Raw genomic sequence first — 24455 nt, 5'->3', positions numbered from 1 at the left:
ATTATTCATTTATAAAAAAATAAGATTAATCACACGTTAGCCAGAGAAGTCCACATTTATTTTCAAGAACTTTCTAAGAACATACGGCATTTATGTTTGTAAAGCCTCAATTTCTTTAACTATATTAATAAATTAGATTATAAGAGGAAGAGACAAACCACAAAACAAAAAAAAAAGTGGATCATAAAATTTTGACACATTAAATATTTCTTCAAAACTCACATAGTGAATCTGGTCTTAAAATAATAGATATAAGAATAATAATCAATATATTAATACAAATATTTCCATGTAATTAATTAGCAGGTGGTAAAAGTTGCGCTGAGGAAGAATAGTATAGTATAAATAATAGACTTGAGACTTAGGGACATTTTAATGCCTGGCTCAGTGCTGTAAACAATATATGAATGTGAAAACCTGTTGGGAATAGCATGCTCTACATAAATTGAGCATCTTGCTCTTTGCAAATACTTCCTTTGAATACTTTTTGGTTAAACATCCACTAGAATGAGTATATAATAAATATAAAAATAAAATTAACTAATGTCCATGATTATAAATATCTTGCTCCTGTCTTTTTGAGGTGTAGTGGTGACAAAGAAAAGAAGCACCTGAGATTCCTCTGAGTTGAGCAACACAGAAATCCTACTAAAAATGCAGCATTGCAAAAAGAGACATTTTCAAAATGTCACTTCCAGTCCACAGCCAATACCTTTGCAAAAAGTTAATATTAAGACAATAACAGTCATGTCAGGCCAAAATTGTTTCAGGTCTCTGAGAAAAATTCCCAAACTCTAATTTAAAGTTAAGTTGGAAGACAGAGCCAGGGAAAGGAATGAAATAAAATAGAATATTTATTTTTTTTAAAAAGCTTTAGGTTGGCAAGATTTCGCCATCAACTAGAAAATTTCATTATGTTTTGCAGTATTTATTTATGTCTCAAATTGTAACCCTGATGATGTTATTCCTGATGAATTGTAAGCCAACCAGTGATGAATGACTGTTCTCCTAATGACGACTTGAGAAAGCTTTAAGCAATCACTGTCGTTGAAAATGACAGCAGGAGTTCCAGTTGCCTTGAGAACACAGGGTCAGTTCTATCACCTGAGTCCTCCTCTCTCTTGCCATCCCACTGGGTGGTAGTTGTCCCACCCTGGGTTGGTAGTAAGAAGAAGGGCTGTATAACTTCCTCCCTAGGGTACCACTTCATGGAAGGTGGCTGAGACGTTCAACAGCATCAGGGTCTCCACCAGGGTGGAGAAAGCCCCTTTCAGAAATGCATCCATCTGTAGGGCACCAATAAAAAATCATGATTATCTGGCTTAAAGTTATCTTAGCCCTAATTCTAAGCCACTAATTAGGGTAAATGAGATGGTAGAGGCAGAAGGCAATGTTTAATTTGCTTAAGAGGAAAATGCAGAACAAAACTTAGATTGTAAGTCCTTCAGCCATACCATTTCTACCAAAGTTCAAAAAATAAATAAATTTTGTACAGTGAAATTAATACAAATATACAATAATACAAAATTGTGGCAGGCCAACAATACTTGGAAAGCCTGGTTTATTTACTGAATACAGTTGAAAGCTATGGCAGGTAAGAATGAACCCTGAACCTGGAGTTTTTAAACTTGGGGTGAGACTTGAGTGATTTTGGGCAAATCAGCTCCCTGGGTAGATTTCCATTTCTTTATCTGCAAACTCAGCAACAACAATACTCACCCCAACCTCCCCCAGGGTTGCGGGGACTATCAAACAAATATATAAATTTCTTGCTGCACAAATGTAATAAATGAATATTGTTATCAGTAATTACAAATACGTGTTGAAATTCACATAAATCTTACGTGGGTTTATGTGTTTTAAAAATAACGATATCAACATGAATTAAATAGTACCTATGTACACAGTACTGTTCTAAAGGTTTTATAAACATTATTTTACTTAATCCCCCAAACAGCCAACCATTTCAGGTAGATTGTTGTATAATTATACTCATTTTGTAGGTTAGCAAACAGAGATTAAATAACTTGCCCAAAGTTGTATAATTGGTAGGTAACAGAGCAATGATTTGAATTTAGGTCAGTTGTAGTCTACAGACCAAAGTTTTACACATAAAGTCTCTTCTTAAGTAATTATATATGGTACATTGCCTATTTATCTACCTTCTATATTTTGCAGATCAGACCACTGTTAATGTCCTCTGATTTCTTCTTGCCAGAAACATCTATTATGGTCTGATTTCTTTGTATGTTTTCTAATTTCTTTGAGGTCTGAGGCTTTTGACTACTTTTACCCACAACATATAACAAAAATTTATAATTTAAAACAATAAAGAAGGATGGCTGCATTAATGAGCAAAAACAGTAAACCTGACTTTGAAATGCATTGTGCGCTTATTTTTTCCCCAATATGAGATTAGTTTGCAATCCTGTAATTTGTAGACGATCCTAAAATCTCTGAAAATAATGCAGTGTGTAGGGTACCCCCTGCCCCTACCACACACATACACATACACACACAGCAAAATGATGCTGAGAGGCCACATTCTAGGAATATGTAAGTGGCCAGGACAATGGACTAAACTATTCATAAGTTTTTTACAACTCTTTTGAGTTTACTGTTTTGATTATCTGTCTGATAATCAGGTTCATACATAAACATAGATATTGAAATAACCAAATGAGATGAGCTGAAAATGCTTTAAAACATGTCAGTGTAAAGAACTACCTTCATTATTACGAATACATCCGTAAAAATCAGTAAATGATTAACAAACATTTTTGGCAGAGCATTTATGCCCGTGCAATTTCTTTTGAGAGTCACTGCTGCAAATAGAATTCTACCTCTATACCTTGGCCATAGAAAGGCCACTTGCTGGTCATTCTCTTCTCAAATGAGGGATATTTGTTAGTTCAGAGGCTAATATAATCTTAAATTTAAACCCATCCTAAAAAAGAGTGGGTTTATCTCGCTGACTGTGCAGATATAAATAATAAGTAATTGAGATCATTTCAAGTGTTGGCATTACTATAATCTCATTAGTTGTAGATATTAAATAGATTTTTGTTCATGGTTAAATCTTTGGTATAACCACACTTTAACATATTCCTTAGATATGCATGCCAGTTAGGAATAAGAACACAAATAAGCATAAACAAATGGAAAAAAAAATCAAATACGCTTTCTCTTTATGTTAGAATCCAATCAGAAGCACGATTTGGTCCAAATAACAATGTTTAGGGGAATGAGCACACACACACATATGTGTATCCTCACTGAACTGCTCTCTCTGTCCCAGCTCTGTGGCTGGAGCAGCCTGGGGCACAGCCAGGTGAAGTGCAGGCAGAATCAGCCACGTGCAGTGAACTGAGAGCTGTCTACATTGCAATTACCAAATCACTGCCAGATAACCTTCTCGCCTGTAGTGTGACAGATATGGTGGATGATGTAATATTTAAAATATTTTAGGGACTTTAAATGAATGCTTTGCTGTAATAATAACAAAGCAACAACTTGATCTGTGCTCATATTGTTCATATTTCCTCCATCAGACCCTCTGTTCTCAGCACTCCATTCCCCTTAGGCCAAATCCTGGGATATGCTGGAGTTACAAGGAAAGGAAGAGAATGATAGAATGGAAAGAGACATCTCGAGGCTTGCATTGTGAATATTCCCCATGTATTTACATTCCTGCTGTGATGCTGCATGTCAACCCTGTTGGCAGGGCCAGGGCAGGCTAACCACTCTAGCCATTCTACTTCAACAGGAGAGCAACAGTGAGGCTTATTAGAAAATGCCCAGATCTGGAGTCTGGCTGGAGTCTTCACCCAGTCACTAGCTAGCTGTGCACCTCTGGCAAACTGCTCAACTTTTCTGGGTCTGTTTCTTGTCAGTAAAATGGTATGCGTGGCAGGGGGTGTGCTGGTGAGAACCTATGGATTTCCTGGTCGGCATTTCAGACTTCACAGCTTTGTCAAAGCAAGTGGCTTTTGGATTGAGAGTTTTTAGATCAGTTTGCCTAAAATTTGTGGTCAGATATGGTCTAGTCACCGCAATGTGGAGAGAGCCTTAAAGCTTTTCCGGATAGGAACTTAAACTATCTTTCTAAGGAGAAAACATAGGAATTCTGCAGAAAAGCCTGAGAGGAGAGGTCGAGTGGCCTTCAGAGAGAAGGGAGGACGGCCTTATAAGCAAGTTACTGTCAAAGATCTAAAGAACATGAAACCTGCTTAACTGAGAAATTGCTTATGGATAGAAACCTCTTAGCCCTGTAAACTGCCACTGTGGAGAGAGGGAGAATGAGAATAAAAGGAGCTGACACACGAACCACTTGAAGGTCTCTTTGAGGCAGACGCATTAACCTTTGCCGAGGGACCTGAGCTAGGTACACTTTCAGGAAGTAAAGGAACTCTAGCTTGAACATCCAGCAAAATAAATATCAGCGTAGAGTGCAGCCTACCAATTCACTCTGGAAATGACACTGGAGTCAGACCAATTCACTCTCCAATATTGTTCAGAGAAAAAGTTAGAACTTTTGGTTAAAAAAAAAAAGGACAAAAACAATCAAGACCCAAACCAAAACCAAAATATCAAAACCAAAATGTCAAAATCCCTTCAGCTATATTTTAGACTTAGATCGCCATCAGTAATTATGCAATTATTAATAAGACACATTCACCTGAATGGTAATAACAAGATTAGCACAAAAGAAAATGGACTGTCCTTGATATCAAAGAGAGAACTAAGTTGGCCTTAAAATTAACTATAAAGAGAGTGGGTTCTATCTTAAATGTACGTAAAAGAGTTATCTCATGCTAGAAAAATAGTGGAAACGATTTACTCACCTCTCTTCCCTGAGGGTTTCCAAGAATTTGGAAGCATTGTGGAATAGAAAAATGCCATAGAGTTACAAAGCATTTTAAAAAGGTCATCATAATAGTTCTATATTTCAGCATATAGTAGAGTGATATTAATGCATTATGAATATCTTATTTAATAAAGTCAACTGTATTTTTGTGGGTCTGAAAATCAGTAATATTTATATTTTAATTGTTTGGATACAGTATACTTTAATAAGCATTTTGGTGATTGCACAGAATAACATTTAATTGCATTAAATAACATTTCATTTTTAGTTTTTGTAAAATGTATGGGAATATTAGATGTACCTGTTAAGCTGAAATATATACTGCAATTGTATAACCAATCAGATTTTTTTAATTCAAAAAAGCCTCATACTCTGACGATAATGCTTTTTAACAAAAGACAAAGACAAAACATACATATATTTTATCATATAATCATTTTCTTTGTAACATAGCAGTGGTACTAGCCTAGAAAAGAACCTCCTGGGAATTCATTTCAAATTACTGAAGCAGCTGTTTCTTCAGTTTAAAATAAAATATCCATAACAAGTTCACACATGACAGATGCAAGCTAAAAACTAGATTCCACAGTGTGAGCTAAAAGCAGATGTTTTGAATGATCATATTTATAACCGGAGACAATAAATCTTAGTTACCTATAGTAAGGTTTCATGAATACTCTTTTCTAACAATTGGCTTAAAATGTAGTTCCTATACTTTCTCATATTTTTGAAAAGTAGGCTTCATTAAATGCAAATATTCTATAAACTCATATGTATCTGGTCTTTTTTATTCTTGCTCATTTTATGTGCTTCCTCAACAATAAAAGCACTTTTAGGGCATTGACATTTATATTTATTAAATTCTACACATTTCCCCCACTCAATTCCAAGTCAGAAAACTTTTTTGCTTTTGTAAACAAACTCATGAGTGAGAATTTTAAGCCTTAGAATAAGCCGTTCGTCTGGAGAAAAGGCAACCCAGATCTTTAGTGAATGTTAATATGCAATGAGAACTTTTTAAAATTATAAGCAATGCTGGTTTAGTGAAAATTTAAAGATCAGTTTGATGTGAGGAGTAGAAAAAACTAGAGTTATCAACCATACAATTATGAATGTCTTCAATTACCTTTTATTTTATAGTTTATCATAAGTTTTCCTTTTCCATATCGATTCACTTATATTTTTAAACTAAAGTAATCGTGGCACAGGGGAAATGAAAGTTATTTGGCATCACAAGATGGGCTTGTGTTCCACCTTTGCTTCTTTCTAGTTATGCTTCCTTGGACAGATTCCATAAGCTCCCCCATATTCCTGACAACAAACATGAAATTATATACACACATAGTTGCTTTATAACATATAGGAATAACATTTCTAGCAAATTCACATATGTTCTCATTTTTCAGACATATCAAGACTACCATCAGGCCAGTGTTGTCCCCATTATGCACAGCTTTAGACTATAGTTAAAACAAGTCACCACCTCTGAGTGATGCTCTTCATTCTGCTGTAAGACTTCTATGCAGAGCTCTGCTAGATGAAGAACCTCTTCCAGCTTTCTAGCAGGAGTTGCTTGGTTCATGGTCTCTATATTAAAAAGAAATCAAAATGTTACCTTGAAAATAAAAAGCCAAACATATTCTAAGATGTAGCGATGAGACCAGGGTGTTGAAATGAGAAGACATATTTTTGAGAAATAAGAGATGCAAGAAATACAAATGAATACATTATTTAGGAAAAAAAAAGTCATTTCACCAGATTGCAGAAAATATTTCACCCACAAAGCAATCACAGGGAACTGCAAGTGCTTTGCCATTTAATATATAAGAACAGGTGCATCAGCACATTAGATGCTCAACTTCTGCAACAAACAAGTTATAATTCTCCTCAAGGTCAGCTACACAAAGAAAGCAGATACCACAGTCTTTTCTTTCTCTCTGTATTGTATTATCAATACAATGCCATTCTCACCAGATGAGTCATTCCTGGCATTAGCACAACCCATGCTTTTTTGTTGCTATTTAAATTCCCAGCCTGTAACGTCTATAGTTCATGTTCATCTTAAATTCAAGAAGTAAAAAGTCACCTAAAACAACTCTGACAGCCTGCAATTAACTGATTTCCTCTCCTTCCCTGCCACCATCCTACCCCACCTTCCAACTGAACTAGGGAGGAGGAGGGAGGACAGAAAGAGTTCTTTGAAGCTGAAAGTTCTTTTAGCATTAAGCCAAACTGGTATAAAAAGGAGAGGCCACAATAAGATTAAGCATCGCTATCCGAAATTCAGCAATAGAGAAGGTAAAGCAGTCAATTTATAAAATACAACAAATTGGCAGAGATTAGAGGTGCACTGTGTAATAAAACTGTCTCAACACAATCTGAAGAACGAGTTTCCAATAAGGACATTAAAGGTAAATGCTGTCTTAGATTCCTAGGCTCTCTTTCTCTGCCCCAGTGAGGAGGTTGTGAGGAAGAAAAATCAAATTTTCAGTAAGAGCAGCTTCTATGGAACATAAAAGGCCATTTTTTTCCCCTGCAACAGATCTTTTCCTTCAATGTACTTCTTCCTAAAACCTCAGCCTTAACTTTGAAAGAGACTCTTCCATTTGCTCTGTTCTAGCGTGTTCCCAAAGGATGTACAATGATGTACTGAAACACTGATTATGATTAGTGTTTGTTCATTAAACATTATATTCTCACTATAGGTCAGACACAGTGTGATGCACGCGGGGTTCACATCCTCCATCCTATAAGCCTTGCACACCTCCTACTAAATACCTCTGTAGGATGGAAAGCCACTGCTCGTCTGGGACAGGCATCAAAGAGTACAAGGATTCTTTAGAAAAATCAGCCTGTCAAACACCAAATACTTGAGCATGCCTACAAAATCGTGTGTCCACCAAATAGTTGTGTTCTTAGTTGTGGGAAGTAGGAGGAAGTGTTGGACATACCCCTGATCTCAAACAACTCAGAATCCCAAAATCACTACTGAAAGGATCCTCAGACATCAATGATCAAATCTTCCATCTGTTTCATGAATGTCCTCAAACAAGGGTGAGTCAAAGATGCTCACAGCTTTACCTGACAGCCTATTCCATTTGGGGGCAGCTCTAGCTGTTACAGTCAGGTAGAGGAGACCGTTAGGTAGATTTGGAAACAACGTCAAGCAAACATAGTGGTGATGCAGGAGAGGTGAGGAGAAAGCAGGTGGGTTTAGGAGAGACACCTGGGTGCAGGCAAGCCTGAAGCATAGTCCTGAAGGAGTAATAAATGACCTAGGTAAAAAGACGAGGAGTTTTTAGAAAAGAAGAAACGTATGAAACAGACGAAGTGCATTTTGGAGGAAGGTAATCATGATGATCGGTACAAATATTAGTTTCTTGAGGGCAAATTTTGTGTCGGGCACAACACTGGGCACTTCCCATGTGTTATCACACTAATTTTCCTAACAGCTTTTTTAATTATTCATATGACTCATATATAAGGATACATCTGAGAGATGAAATGCGACACCTAAAAAGCAGTGAAGGTGAACTACGTGTGTGCTCTTAACATCGATGCTTTGCACTCGCCTGGCTGGAGCAAGAACGTGCTGGGGAAGGCTGGGTAATCGTGGCAGGCTTTAAGTAAGATATACTGTGTTCTACAGATAGCCTGGGGCAGAAGTTTCTTAGCAGGGACTCAGAATAAATTATTTTAGGAAACTGTATTTGGCAGTTGTGTGCAACAACGATTGTTGACATGGATCCTGAGGGTCTGGTCCAGCGGAATGGTGAACTAGGGGAAGATGACAGTGGGAACAGAAAATAAAGGGAAGATGCAATCCACTGTAAAGGGAGCATGTGCGAGTCATTGTGAGTGGCTAGAAATTGCAGCCAGAGAGGAGTATGAGCCTGAGGTTTGGAGACTACATGGCTCAGAGAATGATGATGCACAGTTGATGAAACTAGGGAAACAGTCTTCAGTGGCCATCCCATATATTTTAGCATTAATTAACACATAAGCACAATTTAAAGTTACATATTTCAAACTAAAAAGATTATGCAATGTAAAGTCTGCACACACACACGGATTTAGGATCTTTGGATTTTCTGCCTGGCAAATTCCTAATTATCACTCAAGGCTCAACTTTAATGCTGCCTTATTGTGGCACCTTCTCAGAGTTCTGGGGCTGAATTGAGGTGCTCCTCTCTATAAATTCCCCTTATTATAGGCTCATGAGCCTGATACTTATCTGTGCCTAGATCTAGTCAGAAACTGGTTCTCAGTCATACAGTTATCTTGCGCAGCCTTTGAACCACGGCAGGAACTTAATGAATGTTTACTGAGAATGCAGCAGCATGATTATGGGGGAAAAGCATAAGCATGTTAAAAATTCAATCGATGCTCAGATTGCAAATAGCTCTTCTGTCACTAATACATCAAGGAGGAACAAGAAAGCAAGTCACAGATAAAATACAGGTATACTATCAGAATGAGAAAACTGCTGAAATAACTGATGAATGCTTTGTTCTTAAGTTACGAAAAACTCCCTCAGAAAACAGTCTTCAAAATAACTTCTAATTCTCAAGAGCATACAACTTATCTTCCTTAATGTCTCTATTTTTAGATGAAGATTATTGAATTAAGTTGGGGATTCTTAACCCAGGGGGTTAGGGATATGTTTCAGAGGGTTCTTGAACCTCTTAAAATGATAAGGTAATTTTTGTATGCAGTGGCTTATTTTGGGGGAGAGAGAAGGATCATAACTTTCATCAGATTCTCAAAATTGTCCATAAACCAAACAAATGTTAAGAATCACTGAAACAGATCATCCCTGAGAGTCTTTCTAGCTGAGACAATCTATGGTTCTTATAAATGTTGGGCTTTATCTACTGGATTATATTAATATACTTAGATATATATATGTATAACATGTTTTTCATAACGAAAGAGAAAGGGAACAAAATTTATTTAACACCAATTAGGAACTTATTACATACTTTTAGAACATTATTTACCGAATTCTCACAACCATATTACAAGTTAGAGAATGATGATCCCCATTTCCAGAGTCCTGGAGAGGTAGAAGAAGATATCTAAGGTCAAACAGCTACTGGCTGAGATGGGATTAAAATCTTACCTGTGATGTCATACAAACAGCAATAATACAATGACTTGAACTCTATTTTATTTTCAATTTCCCGAATAAAAATTTCTAAAACATACACTCACCCACCCACACCCAAGCCAATATCCTTAGCCACAAGTATGCAATAATGGAAAAGAATTACAGAAAGAACCTCTAAACTTAGTTCTGTTTGAATGCGAATCTATCAAAACCAATTTTTACATCTGACACTATGTTAAGTAACAACTCTGAGAGTACGCTGTGTCCTAGTGAAATTTAAAAACATTCTAAAACATCTTATTCTTCCTAGATTAAGTTTATTGAGAGGATTGAAACTTTGTACTTGAACATAATAGCCACTCTAATATCTTAAATAAACAGCATTTTATCAAGTGCACTGTGTATGCCATCTCTGGTTGTCACCCATTTGGCTACAGCCAAGAAGTTTAATGCATTCTATAGTCAGAACTCTGTTAGACAACAAGGTTATCAATAGCTCCACTAAAAACCTGAACACTGAATATTTGAGAATTCCTCCTTAAAATGTTTTCTTTCACTTATTTTGTAACGTTTCCAAAGCATTACAGATGTCTCTGTATTCTTCAAGCTTCACACCAAGTTGCTGATTGTTGCAATACATTTCAAATAGTGACATTTAAAACAAATATGCCAAAAGTAGCAAGATTTCTTGATGAATTTCAATGTGTTGCTCTTGGCTATGATTCTTCCTCATTCTGGAACATCTTTAGTTTTCTATGATAATACTCCTTGGCTCCCCAAAGCAAATTCTTTTAATTAAACCTCTGTACATTTAAGAAGAGATCCCACTGGAGAAAAGGTAGGGGGTGGGAGGATGTAAGAAGACAGCTTGACTGTTTGCTTAGGTAGGGTTTAATTCTACTCCGTGGCTTCAGAGAGGGTGTGGACTCCTGGCACATTCGCCTGGGCTGCCTCCCTTGCTGCCATTTCCTGTCAGAGTCCCTAGTGGTGGATGCATAATGATGCTCATGGTGAAGGTTGTATGGGGACATGGGAAGAAGACCAGTGAAATCACTTTAGTTCCTTTTTCTCCATCTATGATGTGGAGAAAATTATAATGCTTTTGACCTTAACTTTTTATTTTAAAATATTTGATAAAAACTATATAGTCAAGATGTACTATGTGATGATTTAATATATGTATAAATTATGTAATGATTATCAAAAACTAACTTTGATGAGAGCAGTTTTAAATGTCCTCACTTCTGCCACCCCCACCATGAGCTTAACTTTTAACAGACGGATTGTATCTGTACTTGCAGCTAAACAAGAAATGGTTCTCAAGATGGTGTTAAATTGAAGGACTATGGCAATAACCCCACCCCAACGTTGTCCTGTCTTCTTCCCTCTCTTGCATCCAGGCCATGAAGATCAGCTAGAGAGCATCAAGAAATAATTACTATATGCACTCAGATTTCCTGTTTGGTCTTTCAACTCCCCAGAAGTTGTGGCCCTGAATTTGATTCAACATTTATTTCATGTAAGGTGTTGTGCTTGAGACTAAGGGAATACAATGATGAACAAGATAGTATTTCTGCCTTCAAAGAATTTATATATATTTCTCCTTAACCAGATTATAAGGCAGAATACAGCAACATACCATCCACTTTTGGTCATATGAGGAAGTTCTGTAATGAAGTCTGGATAGAGAGTGGATTAAAGGCACTCAGCATGTGAGAACAAGATTATTAGCAAGAAATAGGATCAAAGATGCATCAATAGGAAGGCTTTAAATTGCTCATATATATCATATGGAGTTCTTTAGACTGAAATTATTTTGGTAGGTGTGTGTGTTTGCGTTTAGAAAGCTAGCAGCAGTCTAATGTGGAAGTCTACCCTCTTTCTCCCCTCCCATCCAAAGAAAAAGAACTCACTCTTCTCTTCTCCCACCTGCTAGATAAAGAAATAGATAAATCAGACACATGAAAGAAGGCTCTGACATTCAGGAGATAGCTGAGGCAAGAAACATGAAAGACTTTAAGAAAGGCCTTTAGGGATAACTTCAGGAAACTGGAAAAAAAGGTATGGAAAGGGGGAGAAAATGGGAAAACACCATTATCGAGTGAAAGAAGTTAAAGGAAAGACTACGGTTTGGAAGATGCATGGATGTTAGCAACATGAAAACATTCACCTGGGACTTCTCCGAGGCCCGAGTGGGGAGGGTTTACCTTGTGAGTTTGAAAAGAACAAGGACGTTGGGGCAAGGGTATAGCACCTGATTTCTTTTACCTGGAGCCCCAGAGGTCATCCCGTGTTGAAGACTGTCAGCTTCCTCTCTGTGGACTGCTTGCTGGCAAAACTTATCTACCCTTAGACTCAGCTGAAGAAATGGTGGGATGGATCCCTCCATTTCTCTCTCCTCCCTAAAACAGTGACATGCTCCTCTAGCTCCTCACTCCCAGAAATATAAGGCAACACTAGATTTTATACACACAATGCTATGGGCACATAAGCAACTTGTTCTAATTACAGAGTGCAGGAAAGGCTCTATCTCAACTAACTCCTCCATGTTAGATGCCTTCTGTCCATTCATAAACCACAAACCTCTTTAGTCCACTTTCACTGGCCAGGGAATTTTTATGGAATCCCTAGTCTGTTCTAATTTGAATCTTAACTCTTGTTTTGTGTCAACAATCTCCCTCTTTGCATAGTCCAGATTGATGATTCCATTGAAAAGTCTAAATTTTACTGAGATTTTTCTGGACCCATCCTCCAGCTGCAGGCATAGCAACCTGTGGTAAGTGACACAGTGCCAGAGCCTAGGACGAGCAGGCTCCAGGGAGTCTTAATCCTGGCCAGATCTCAATACTCACAGGCCTTCTCATCCCAAGAGAGGAGGGTGGGAAATCAGATACCTTCTTCTCCACTAAACAAAACAACCTATTCCTCCCCTCCCCACACACCTGTCTGCCACTTCTTTAGAACTTGTGACTAGGTTAAATGATCCTGGGGGAACTCTCTGGACTTAGTACCCTAGAGGGAATAGTATATAATTTGCTAAGAAGACTCCCTCAAAGTCTGGGGAAAATTCGGTTCCTAAAATTCAACCTACCTCCCCAATGCTTTAGGGTCGATCTTGCCTATCCCTGCTCCAATAACTCTGACATCTCCAAGACCTGGCACTGCCAACTAATGAAAGAGAATGAGACATCACTGACTCTCTCCTGGTTCATCTGGCTGCAACCCAAACAATACTAATATTCTTTATGTGCTGGGATATATATTGCTTTCATCAATGAATGCAATATCTTCAGTATAGATCTGCAGCTCTCAACTTAAGCATGCATCAGAATCACCCAGAGGGCTGGCTAAAACACATACTGCTTGGCATCACCTCCAGAATTTCTGATTCAGTAGGTCTTGGATAGGGCCCCAAAATTTGGCTAACAAGTTGCCAGGTGATGCTCATGATGCTGGCCTAGGGAATGCACTTTGAGAACGGCTAGTGTTTACAAGAAACTAAGTTAAAAACAAAGGCAACTTATGTAAACTTTGATTATTTTCTCCTTTACCTAAAATCAAGCTACATGTTTATAGAAACCTCATTTTAGGTAAAAGGCGAGCTTTTCTGCAGAATCTGAACTGATCCCTAGAGAGAATAGTGTCCATATTTAGGCAATCCTATGCATCAATGAAAATAATTAATCTAAGATGGCAGGGCGGGCGTCCCTACAGGTGAAAACAATTGGTCTGTGGCCTCCTACTTCCATGGCTCCCTTTGGGACCAACTCATTTAATGGCTCTGTCATTTGAAGTAACAGTTCCAGTTAATATTTCCTTGGAATTAACCATGCTAATGATACAGTGCTTTGTAATAATTGTTCTGTGATCACAGTCACATTAACTATTTCACACGGATTATCTTTCACATCAGTAAATTCATTTTTAAGTCAATGACCAGCTGTGGGACAAAGGAGAATTGGCCACTAGAGTTGCCAATAGCAGCTGGACTGGATCCAAATGGAACCATCCCCATAAGCCAACAGTAGTGGGGACTCATGAGTGATGAGCCAAAAATGTCAGATACATATGTGAGCTAAAAGCAGGGACTCTGTGAGACGTCCTTTGCGGGGAAAATTGAGGGATGTTCTCTTATTAAGACCTTAAAATAAGAGATGATGGTGATGGAATTAAAAAGAAAAGATTACCAGGAACCCCTCCCCCACAAAAATTAATATTTGGTTTATCATTTGACACAGGCTTTTATAGTTACGTGATTTGCAAGGGGTGAGAGACACAGACACCCCAATTTGAGTTTTATTAAAGTCTTCTTTTTATGGAGATCCTGGGCTGTTCCCCAAAGTTTGTGAAGTAGGAAAATCTAAGGTCTCACAGGGAAGAATATGTCTCCATAGCATTGCTAGTTGTAAAGACTATGAAGGCTTGAAGGAGAACAAAGTTTTTATACTGTATCTTTAGTTTGCTCTCATCAGCTATGGATAGAACTATGTTGTGGGATTCTAAGGACAGCAACAAATTTTTCCACTGGTAATTTTGCCAGCTAATTGTATAATGGGAGGTTTTTAAAAGACTGGTCTTTAGCCATGTCATATACATATACATGGGTGTATGTGTGTGTGTGTGTGCATATATATATACACACACACACGTGTGCATACATACACACTTTCAATAGCTGAAACTAATAAATGGTCCCCTTCCTGGGATATTGTTCTTTATATACATGTATCCAAACCACCAGCATAATCTCAGTGACTGCCATGCCAACACTGAATCATATATAGTCTAAAGTCTACAGCATCTTTAATTTGATGATTAGTCCTTCCTATCTTCTAACTGCATTTACCTAAAACATCCCTTCCATGTCATTGGTTATATTCATACATAAAAGGAGCACCACCATGCCTGTACTCTCACATCCTCCCCTGCCCCTCAGCTCCTTAACCATTTTTCCATCTCAAGGAGAATGCCTGCCTGTGAACGGTGGGGGCTACAGGCAAGGCAGGGTTCAGAGAGGCAGGGCGGTGAGGATAGCCTGTTCAGGGGTGGGCAGTGGGAAGGCGAGAGTGACTCCAGAGGCTTGCCAGCTGGGAGGGCAGCTAAAGGACAAGGGAAGAGAAGTTTTCAGAAGATAGTAACCACAATATGAAAGATACCATTTGAAAAGATTTGCAGCCATAGGTGATAAGAAATTAGTCAAAAGATCCTGATGTCTGTATATACGTCTTTGTTTCCTTTGCTACATTATCAAGGTTTTCCAGGGCAGCCAGGTCATGTATTAGCAGTGATAATATACTTAATGATAAAATTTGGAGAAAGTCTCCTAATTGGACAAATGTAAAGACCATGTGTAGAGAGTAAGGTTGAGATTAGTGCCAACTTGACTATTTCTACAGCTTTAACATCCTCAGTTTTCCAACCCCTGTGAATGTGTGGGTATAGTACAGATGTCTCATGGATATTTTAGAGGTTTCCTCTTTGAAATCCACACATATATGGCTTTAAAAAAGCTTCAGTTATGCCCTTTCAGTTAGTACTTGAAGTTATATGGCCACTTAGCTGTGGCCTACAAGTAATGAACCCTCCTAATTTCCAAAACTATTTTACCTGCACAGTCTTTGAGTTCTTCCAAATCCTGCTGATAAATAAAGAGTTAAAAAGCTGTCAGTTTGCATTACTCTGGTTTTGTCCAATTGGAAAAGACTTTTTAACACATCTAAACTACTCGGATTAACAAGGTGCTGCAAGAGCCTTGCTGCTCTATGTCACTTGGTTTACCTGTTGACACATGTTAGTAAATAAATGAGAGGTCACCAATCAGTTGCTTGCAAACTCTGGATTTGGAAAATGACAAATTCTACAAAATTTCTTGTGAAAGGAAGAAGGGTTGTTATTTCAAGACTGCATTTATCTGTGAGTCACATTCTGTATAAAAGTAAAAAAAAAAAATCAACAAATACATGACACACTGTCAAGTACGCTGAGCAAACTGACATCCTCTTTGAGACCTTTTAGAAAACAGGTGTTGAACACTTGTAATGAGATTTCCATGCATCTTCAGAGGAAGGAGGAAAGATTCTAGCAAGAGCTGTTCAGAGTGTTATAGATCGCAGCCGAGGGAATAATTCCTCTTAAGGAGCACACTGAAGGAGACATTACAGAAATGTTTTGTTTTCTCAGGAGGATCTTATGTGTCTCTAAGAATTTTTAGAGAAGACACATTCACCAGAGAGAAGTTTTGTGAAGAATATAAGATTATTTTTCGTGATCCTGGGGCATCTGGGATATATTTAATTAACTATTCCTGATGCATTATCTATGTATCTATTTCTGTGTAGAAAACGAAGTAACTAAAATGGAAGGTGCTATGTTTTACAAGAAAGTTAAAACAATTTTGTTTCAACTTAGATATCACACAAACTTGGAAAATCATCTAAGAAGTGAGAAGGTAAAAACAAAAGTTAGCAACAGTTACAATAAAGAGAAACCCTAATTTATAGTTGTAGATCTTTTCTTCATTACATTTAGATCTCTAATCTCTTGGGAGACCAAGTTTCTATCATAGAGGAATCCAGTTTATTTGTATCCATTTAAAAGCCCACCTTTAAAACATCACCTGCTAAATAGCCTATCCTTTCCCCACTGAATTGTGTCCCACCTTTCCTAGGGAAGAACTATATTCAGCTCCCATATATACATGGGTCTGACTCTGTATATTTCTATTCTTACCATCTGCCTAATCATGGGCTTTGGTGATGGCTAGTATCTGATAAGACAAGTCTCCAACACTTCTTTTTTCCTAAGTTGACTTAGTTATTTACTATCCTTTATTCTTCTATTTAAGGTAGACTTGAGTTCTTAAAAAAGCTGGAATTCTGATGGTCATTACAGTGAACTTAGAGGTTAATTTGGGAGAAGAATTTATATCTTACACTATTAAGTCATCCCTCCTAGGTCATGGCATATCTCTACATCTATCCAGATTACAGTCTATGACCTTTAAGTTTCCAAATTTTCTTCAAAGAGGTCTAAGAAGTTTTGCATGTTTTTGTCAAAGTTAATTCCTGGATACCTTACAGTTTGGTTGTTACTGTGAAAGTTACCTTATTATCATTAATATTTTCTAGCTAGTCGATTGATGGTGTGGAGCAGTGGTTCTCAGAGTGTGGCCCATGGACCACTGGAAGGACCACCTAAGACCTTTCAGGGGTGAGATCAAAACTACTTACATAATAATACTAAGATGTTTTTGCCTTTTAAACTCTGTTGAAATTGATCGTAATGGTGCAAAAGCAATGGTAGGTAAAACTGCTATTGCCTTAGCATGAATCAAGGCCATGGTGTCAAATTATAATTGTCACTGCATTCTTTACTAACATGCACTCAAGAAAAAGCCAGTTTCACATAAGGTTGTATTTGATGAAACAGTGAAAATTATGAATTTTATTAAATCTTTGCCCTTGAGTATACATTTTTTTAATATTATGTGTGACAAAATGGGAAGTTTGCATAAAGTACTTCTGCAAACTGAAGTACAATTATTGTCTCAGGGATAAATATTTGTGTAACTGTTTGACTCAAGGGCTGTTTTTTGTTTTTTTAATACAGAACCATTTTTGGTCGAAAAGCCTACTGACAAAGTATGATTATTCAGACTTGGATATTTGGCAGACATTTTCTGAAAATTGAATAAAGTAAACATGTCACTTTAAGGAAAACAAGACAGTACTTGTTGCCAATGCTATTATTAGATCTTTAAAAAAAAAACTAGAATTTTAGAAAACATATCTGTCATGAGTTTGACAGCGTCCCAATACTTTAAGACTTTTTGTTAAGAAGGGTAATATTCAAAACGGTGATTTTTTTGACATTATATATTTTCCAACATTAGGAAGATAACTCAGTTAACCAATATTTTCCAAATGGTCAATACATGAACTTAAAAAATCATGCATGGTGAAAGATCTATTCAAAAGCTCATGAAAACTAATGGAATTTAATGTAATAGTATGAAAAGTTCCTTGATCTGCTTTCAGACTCCGCAATGCAATTAACCTTTAAGAAACTACTACTTGTCCAGATTTGGTATAACATCATAGAAGAAAATCTACAACTATCTGAAAAGTCTATTAAAATATTCCTCCCTTTTCCAGCTACATACCAGTATGAGGCCAGATTTTTTTTCATATACAACAACCAAAATAATATAATACAATAGACTGAATGCAGAAGCAGATATGAGAATTTGGCTGTCATCCATCAAGGTAGTTTTTAAAGAGATGTGCAAAAAGGTAAAACAGTGTCATGCTTCTCACTAAATAGTCATTTTAGAAATTTTTTTAAAAAAGATATTTTACTAATGTTGACAGGTGATGGATTTACTCTTATTTTTAAACATCTAAATTATATATATATTTTTAGTATTTCTAATAAAGTAAATATGGGCAGATAAAAGCCACATAAACAAAAGCTCTTTGGGATCTGCAATAATTGAGTGTTAAGAGTTCTGAGACTAAAAAGCTTGAGAACCACCAGTGTGCAATTGATTTTAAGAAGTTGATTTTATATATCTGGCAAAGTTGCTAAACTCTTATGTCCGTTCCAACAAGTTCTACATAGGAACTGTTGCATTTTCTAGGGAGATGACAATCTGCAAACAATGACGCGTTTATCTCCTCTCTTTCCATTGCTTTGATTCACTTTTTTTTCATTCCTTTTATGTTGCCCAAGACCCACAGAATTAGGATAGTGTAGGTACTTGTTCCTAATCCTATAGGCAATGCCTCTAAAAATTCTCTACTAAGTAAAATAATTCTCTGTAGGTTTTTTTCTATTTGAGTATTTGAAAAGTTAAGGAAGTCTCCTTTCTAAGTTGCTAGCCTTATAATTTTTAATCATACATATGTGTTGAACTGTTTCACATACTTTTTTGCATCTACTGAGATTATATAATTCTTGCTTTTACTTTGTTTTCTGATCTTGAGACACTTTTATATTCCTGGGATAAATTTCCATTGATTGTGATATATTTATTATTTTCCCAGTGCATTGCTGGATATTGTGAGCTAATAATATATTCATACTTAAGAATTTTGTATATTTGCACATAATGAAATGGGCCTATAATAATTCTTTTTTGTTTTATTGTCTTTATCAGGTTTAGGAATCAAGATATTTGCTTCAGGAAATGAACTGGGCAGCTTTCACTCATTTCCCATTTTATGGAACTTATTTTGGATATAAATTGTTTCTTAAAACTTTGGTATAATAGAACTCACTTCCAAAACCAACATGGTTTAGGGACTTTGTGAGAGGAGGTCTTTGAGATATTTTAAATCTCTTAAAAGCTTATTGACCTATTTTTGTTTCTTGTGCTGATTTTGCTACTATATAGTTTTTTAAGAAATGTATCAATTTCCACCAGACTTTCAATTTTTGAACTTGCTCACAATATTCTCTTCCATTATTTTCTATGTCTCTTGTGTCTCTAGTTATTTTCATCTTTTGTACTGTATTTATTTGCATCTCTCTTTTTTTAATCAGTCTGATGGAAGTTCTCTTACTCTATTCCTAGTCTCTGTGTCACTTAGCTTTCCTTACATACTATCTACCACTTTCTCCTTTACTGTTGTCCTCATTCTGAATTTCCGGGTCACTAACAAATCCTTCATTTATATCCATCCTGCATCCTATCTTTCTTACAACCATATTATTTTCATACCCAATATTTTCACCTAATTTTTCACGACTTATTCCTGCAACAAATTGATAGTATCTTTCTATATCCCCTTCAGAGTACTTATATCTTATATTTAATTTAAATTCTTGCTTCATAAATTCCAGATGGTACATACCATTTAGTTTTTTGTCTTTCATAGGGGCTATACTCTCAAGAATCTAGTTATTTTTGCTGAGAGCTCATGATCTTTTGGAGGTATTGAGAATGGGATGACAGGGAGGACCCTGCCTCTGACCCTTGCAGGAAGTTTGAGGAGAGAGGAGCTTAAGCCTTGGGACAGAGAGTCCCAGGCAATACAGAATCAATACTGATAATTTCATGTTACTACAAACCCATTAGGCAACTCCTATGGACAGGGATTCACCTTTAATCTACTTTATTCAAAGCAGTAGCATTTGGCCAAGAGGATAGCCAGAACAGTCTCCGTGGGCGGTAATACCGTAGGCCTGGGGTTTGGATGCAGAGGAGTGGTGACTGTCTGAGGGTGGGTCAGCTCATTCGTGTTGTCATCATCTCACTGCAGCAGAATTGGGGCCCTGTCTTAATATTATTACCAGATGCTGGTGACCTGGCCTACTGCTACCAAGGCTTACCTGGCAAAAGGTAAGGCATTGCTGTCCCAAGGCAATGCAAGGGAGAGTCAGGAGCAGAATTTAAGTGCTTATTTCTCCTCCACTTTCCCTCTCACTGCATTATATTCTAGGCTATTGTAATCCACCCATCACACAGATCGGTAAGATTGGAAGCCACACTCCTGTGGGCTGAGAAGTGCAGGGGCTGACACTGCTCTTGGATGGCAGCTGGAAGTACAGCTTAGAGAAAACTTGTTTTTTGGGTGACACCATGGTTAGAGATGGAAGGGAAGGCTCTACAAAGACAGAGGTACAAGTCAAAGGAGAAAGAAGAGATACATGACAGAGTAAAATCCATCCAGAAAGAGGCTGGCAGAATCAGGATGGGTATCAATCCTTTGGAGAGGGTGATACCTCATCCCCTGATACTGGAGAACAGGAGACACGGGAGGGTGCAGAAGCCCTAGGTTTGTAGGGGTAGAGCCAGCGGAGGCCTAACATGCTTACAAGTCTGAAAGGAAGTGCCTGTCCTCACATTCCCTGACTTATGTGTCATTTAAACTTAAGATGAAGTTCTTATGATAGCGTGATTTGGAAAGAGAACATTGTTCAAGATCAAATCAAGTGTTCATTTTTACACATGGGATTAGCTACGACCATCGCTGACTGAGATTGTTCCTGTCTATTATAACTCACACAATAAATTAAATCAGAAAAAGGAAGGACAGGATGAATGACTCATTGACAGAGATGTGGATCGAGGAAAGGTGCCACTTGTGTAGGTCACCGAACACCACGCACGGGCACAAGTCATGCAGTGCCAGGGAGATTAATTTCGATTTAAGGGGTAGAAGGCAAAAAGCAGAGGGCAGCATGACAGTGCCATCAGCAGTTCTTTTAAATGAAGTAACACACCATTGTTTTCCTAGAATTAAACTCAGACAAGTCAGGAAGGACGCTAAAGAAACACAGACTCAGACCCAATTTTAGAGGATGGAGAGGTAAGTGTCCGTAAGCATCTGCACGGTTTGTCTGGGGTAGACAGAGCCCTCACCCTTTGCTGTGGTCACTAAAGCTGCAGGTAAGTAGTGAGAGCAGAGGCCCTGAGAGTGTGGCAAGCAGTGATACTGTGTTGCCTTCAGTGCACTCATGTCCTCATCTGACTTTTCACTTAGTTGGTTACCTGAGTATTCAAGCTGCTACTGGGTAACTGCATAACACAGACTTTTCCTCTGTGTTAATTCATCAAACTAAAGGTACACGCGGAGTGTTAAAGCCCCATTAGACAGGAGGAAATAATGTCTTCATGTGTCCTTGCTAGTTGATAGTCCCTGCAGCCCTTGCTTATTTCATCCCCAAAACATCTCTTAATACACAGGAATTAATCTGTCAACATTGTGACGTGCTAACTAATTAGCGTGAACACAAATTATATAGCATGGAGTTGTTCTCTTGTGTGTTAGTGAGGTGGTGGGAGAAAGTTTACTGAGGTGAATAAACACACCAGAAGTCCTTATTCATTTCAGATCAGATGTGGAAAAGGCCAAAGTGAATTAGTATTACTTACATAGTACTTAGAAGGGAATATGTTCTTCATACTTTCTTGCGAGTACATTAAATATAATAGAAGTCCAATTGTGTGGTCAAGAAGTAGTTTTAAAGATGCCTAATTCCATACATTGATAAGAACATATTGATAAGAATAGTTTAAAATTAACATTTTAATTGTATCATATTAGATGATTAAATTAATTTATGGCTATCAGAAAAAAAATAACTTCTTAGGTAATTTAAAAACTTCATTGATCATCTGAAAAATACCTACAGCTTTTCTTTATATATAGCACAAAAATAAATTTCAATTTGTTCCCTATCTAGATGATCACAAATACTAAACCAGGATAGCTCAATCAGTGAGGTTTTTGCAATATATATATATATATTGTTTTACAAACTAAAACCTATGACAGATAACAGATTTAGATGATTTTCTCAAATATCCTAAATAAAAAGGTAAGTCATTCTCTTTGTTTCAGAGCAACAACTTTGTTTCTGTCAATTTGTCCCTAATCAGCAAGTGACTTAGAAGCAAAAATGGCCACAAAGGTTTTAACTTTCAGACCAATATCCCATCATCCAAGCCACATAGTCCAAAAAGCTAAATAGAAATTCTTTAACTATGTGTTGGGTTCTTTCTAGAGTGAGAATTCAGTTTAAGATGCAAATGATATTTTGCAAAGTGTTGCCAATTCCTGTGGGAAAGTGAAATTTCAAGTCTATTATTCAGATTTTACAAACTTCACTTCATGGAGACATATAATACTAAAAAAATTTTAAATCAATTTTCTAAGGAAATACATAAAACTTTCATGAGAGAAAATTATCTTAGAAATATTAGTAAGAGGCCAGGCATCGTGGCTCACACCTGTAATCCTAGCACTTTGGGAGACCGAGGCAGGAGGATTGCTTGAGGCCAGAATTTTGAGACCAACCTGAGCAAGAGTGAGACCTCATTTCTCCAAAAAAATAGAAAAATTAACTGGGCATGGTGGCGCACACCCTGTAGTTCCAGCTACCCTGGAGCCTGAGGCAGGAGATTGCTTGGGCCCAGTAGTTTGAGGTGGCAAGTAAGCTACGATGATACCACTGTGCTCTACCTGGGGTGACAGAGAGAGAGAGAGAGAGAGAGAGACCCTGTCTCAAAAAACAAACAAACAAAAAAAAAAAAACCAAAAAAACCCCAGAAATATTAAGAAATTATTTACCATTAACAAAAATTATTTTCGCCAACAGTGCAGTTTTTTTTTATACATTCAGCTTCTAAACACATAGATTCTTAAGCAGAACAGATTTTATTTACTTATTATTTATCACTGTTATCTGACAATGGAGTGCTAAACTAAGATGCCACCCAGATGGCGCACACATCCTAACGACGTAAGAACTGCCACAGTGCAACTTCTCGTCTCAAAGAAAGTAAGCACCATGGTCCTCTGGGAAAGAGTCTCTACCCCGTTCAACTGAGACTCTGAAAACAAGAGCACTGGGGGTTAGACTTGGGAACCTGGCAACCAGAGGGCTGAGAAAGATCCTCACTGCATAAAGACTCTGCCTATTCATTTCATGCTACCTTTTGTTCAGGGCACCTCCGAATTTCTAGATTCCCCATCAAGCCAGGTACCAAGTCTATGCAAACGATCTCATGTCAAGGCAAGTTCTAAGGAGCACTCTCCCCTTTTTTTATCTTAAGTTACAATATGATATGTAGTTTTCAGGAGAAAGCAGTAACTGTTATTAGACATAAGATTGCTGTTCTTATCTGTAAGAAATTCTTGGAAACAACAAATTGATTTTTCTTTAAAAATAATACCTAATTTGCATCAACCAGGCATGTGACTTAAAAGTAAAACACAATTAGGAAAATGAAGTTTCAGTGTCAGTTTGAATCTTAGATCGTAAATAAAAAGGATCCAGATCTCACTATTACATAACTAGTTAGTGATACAATTAAAAATAAGGAGAAAATGAATCAATTTTGTAACAGTATAAATCAAAGAATTCTTAATTAGTACTAAAAAAAAAAGCCAATTCAGCTAAATGGTGACATTCTATAACCCTCAAACTAAAGGGAATTGCTTTCTAGAAATTTCAAGTTCTCAAAGTAAACTATCTGTTCTCAATGAAACATACAAATAATTCCCAAGAAGGAAAGAAGACATTTAGAGAGAGGTCATTTGTTTTATATAATCCATTACAAAATTTTAAAATCCCTTTATTCTGCAAATTTGTGCTGCCAATGGAGAATCTGAAGAATTCCCAAGGATAAGAGAGAACTATGAGTCACAGTGAGCAGCATGTTGGATTATAAAGACAACTGAAACAGGTGAGATTACTGGACATTGCTAATACATTGCTATCTGTGACCACCCCCCATAAGAAAGGTACGAAATCATGGCTTAATTTTCCCAATTGCATTATTTTTTTACTGGTTAGTTTTGCTCTGTATTTTAACTGTCCAGTGATTGGTGTGAATGACCTTTTGCAAGCCAGTTTGCCAGTTTATGGAAGTAATTTCTGCTATAAGTAGCCTGATAACTCTCTGTGCCAGAAACTCATTTGTTTATTCAATAAATATTTATCGAGTATCAAATACCTGCCAAGCACTTT

General features: G+C 37.1%; 1 protein-coding gene across 5 annotated transcripts in view; it reads right to left on the bottom strand.

Annotated features, from left to right (window-relative positions):
- The window catches only part of CADPS2 (calcium dependent secretion activator 2), a 438625-nt gene that overhangs the window by 81730 nt on the left and 332440 nt on the right, over positions 1 to 24455 (bottom strand). For all 5 annotated transcript variants that reach the window (XM_045564928.1, XM_045564925.1, XM_045564927.1 and 2 more), the window contains one exon: positions 6351 to 6454. In XM_045564928.1, the coding sequence (XP_045420884.1) occupies positions 6351 to 6454 (104 nt within the window). The remainder of the gene's footprint in view (positions 1 to 6350; positions 6455 to 24455) is intronic.

The sequence above is a fragment of the Lemur catta genome, chromosome 11 (assembly GCF_020740605.2).
Source record: "Lemur catta isolate mLemCat1 chromosome 11, mLemCat1.pri, whole genome shotgun sequence".
Taxonomy (NCBI): domain Eukaryota; kingdom Metazoa; phylum Chordata; class Mammalia; order Primates; family Lemuridae; genus Lemur; species Lemur catta.
This window is presented reverse-complemented; position numbering and strand designations above follow the sequence as displayed.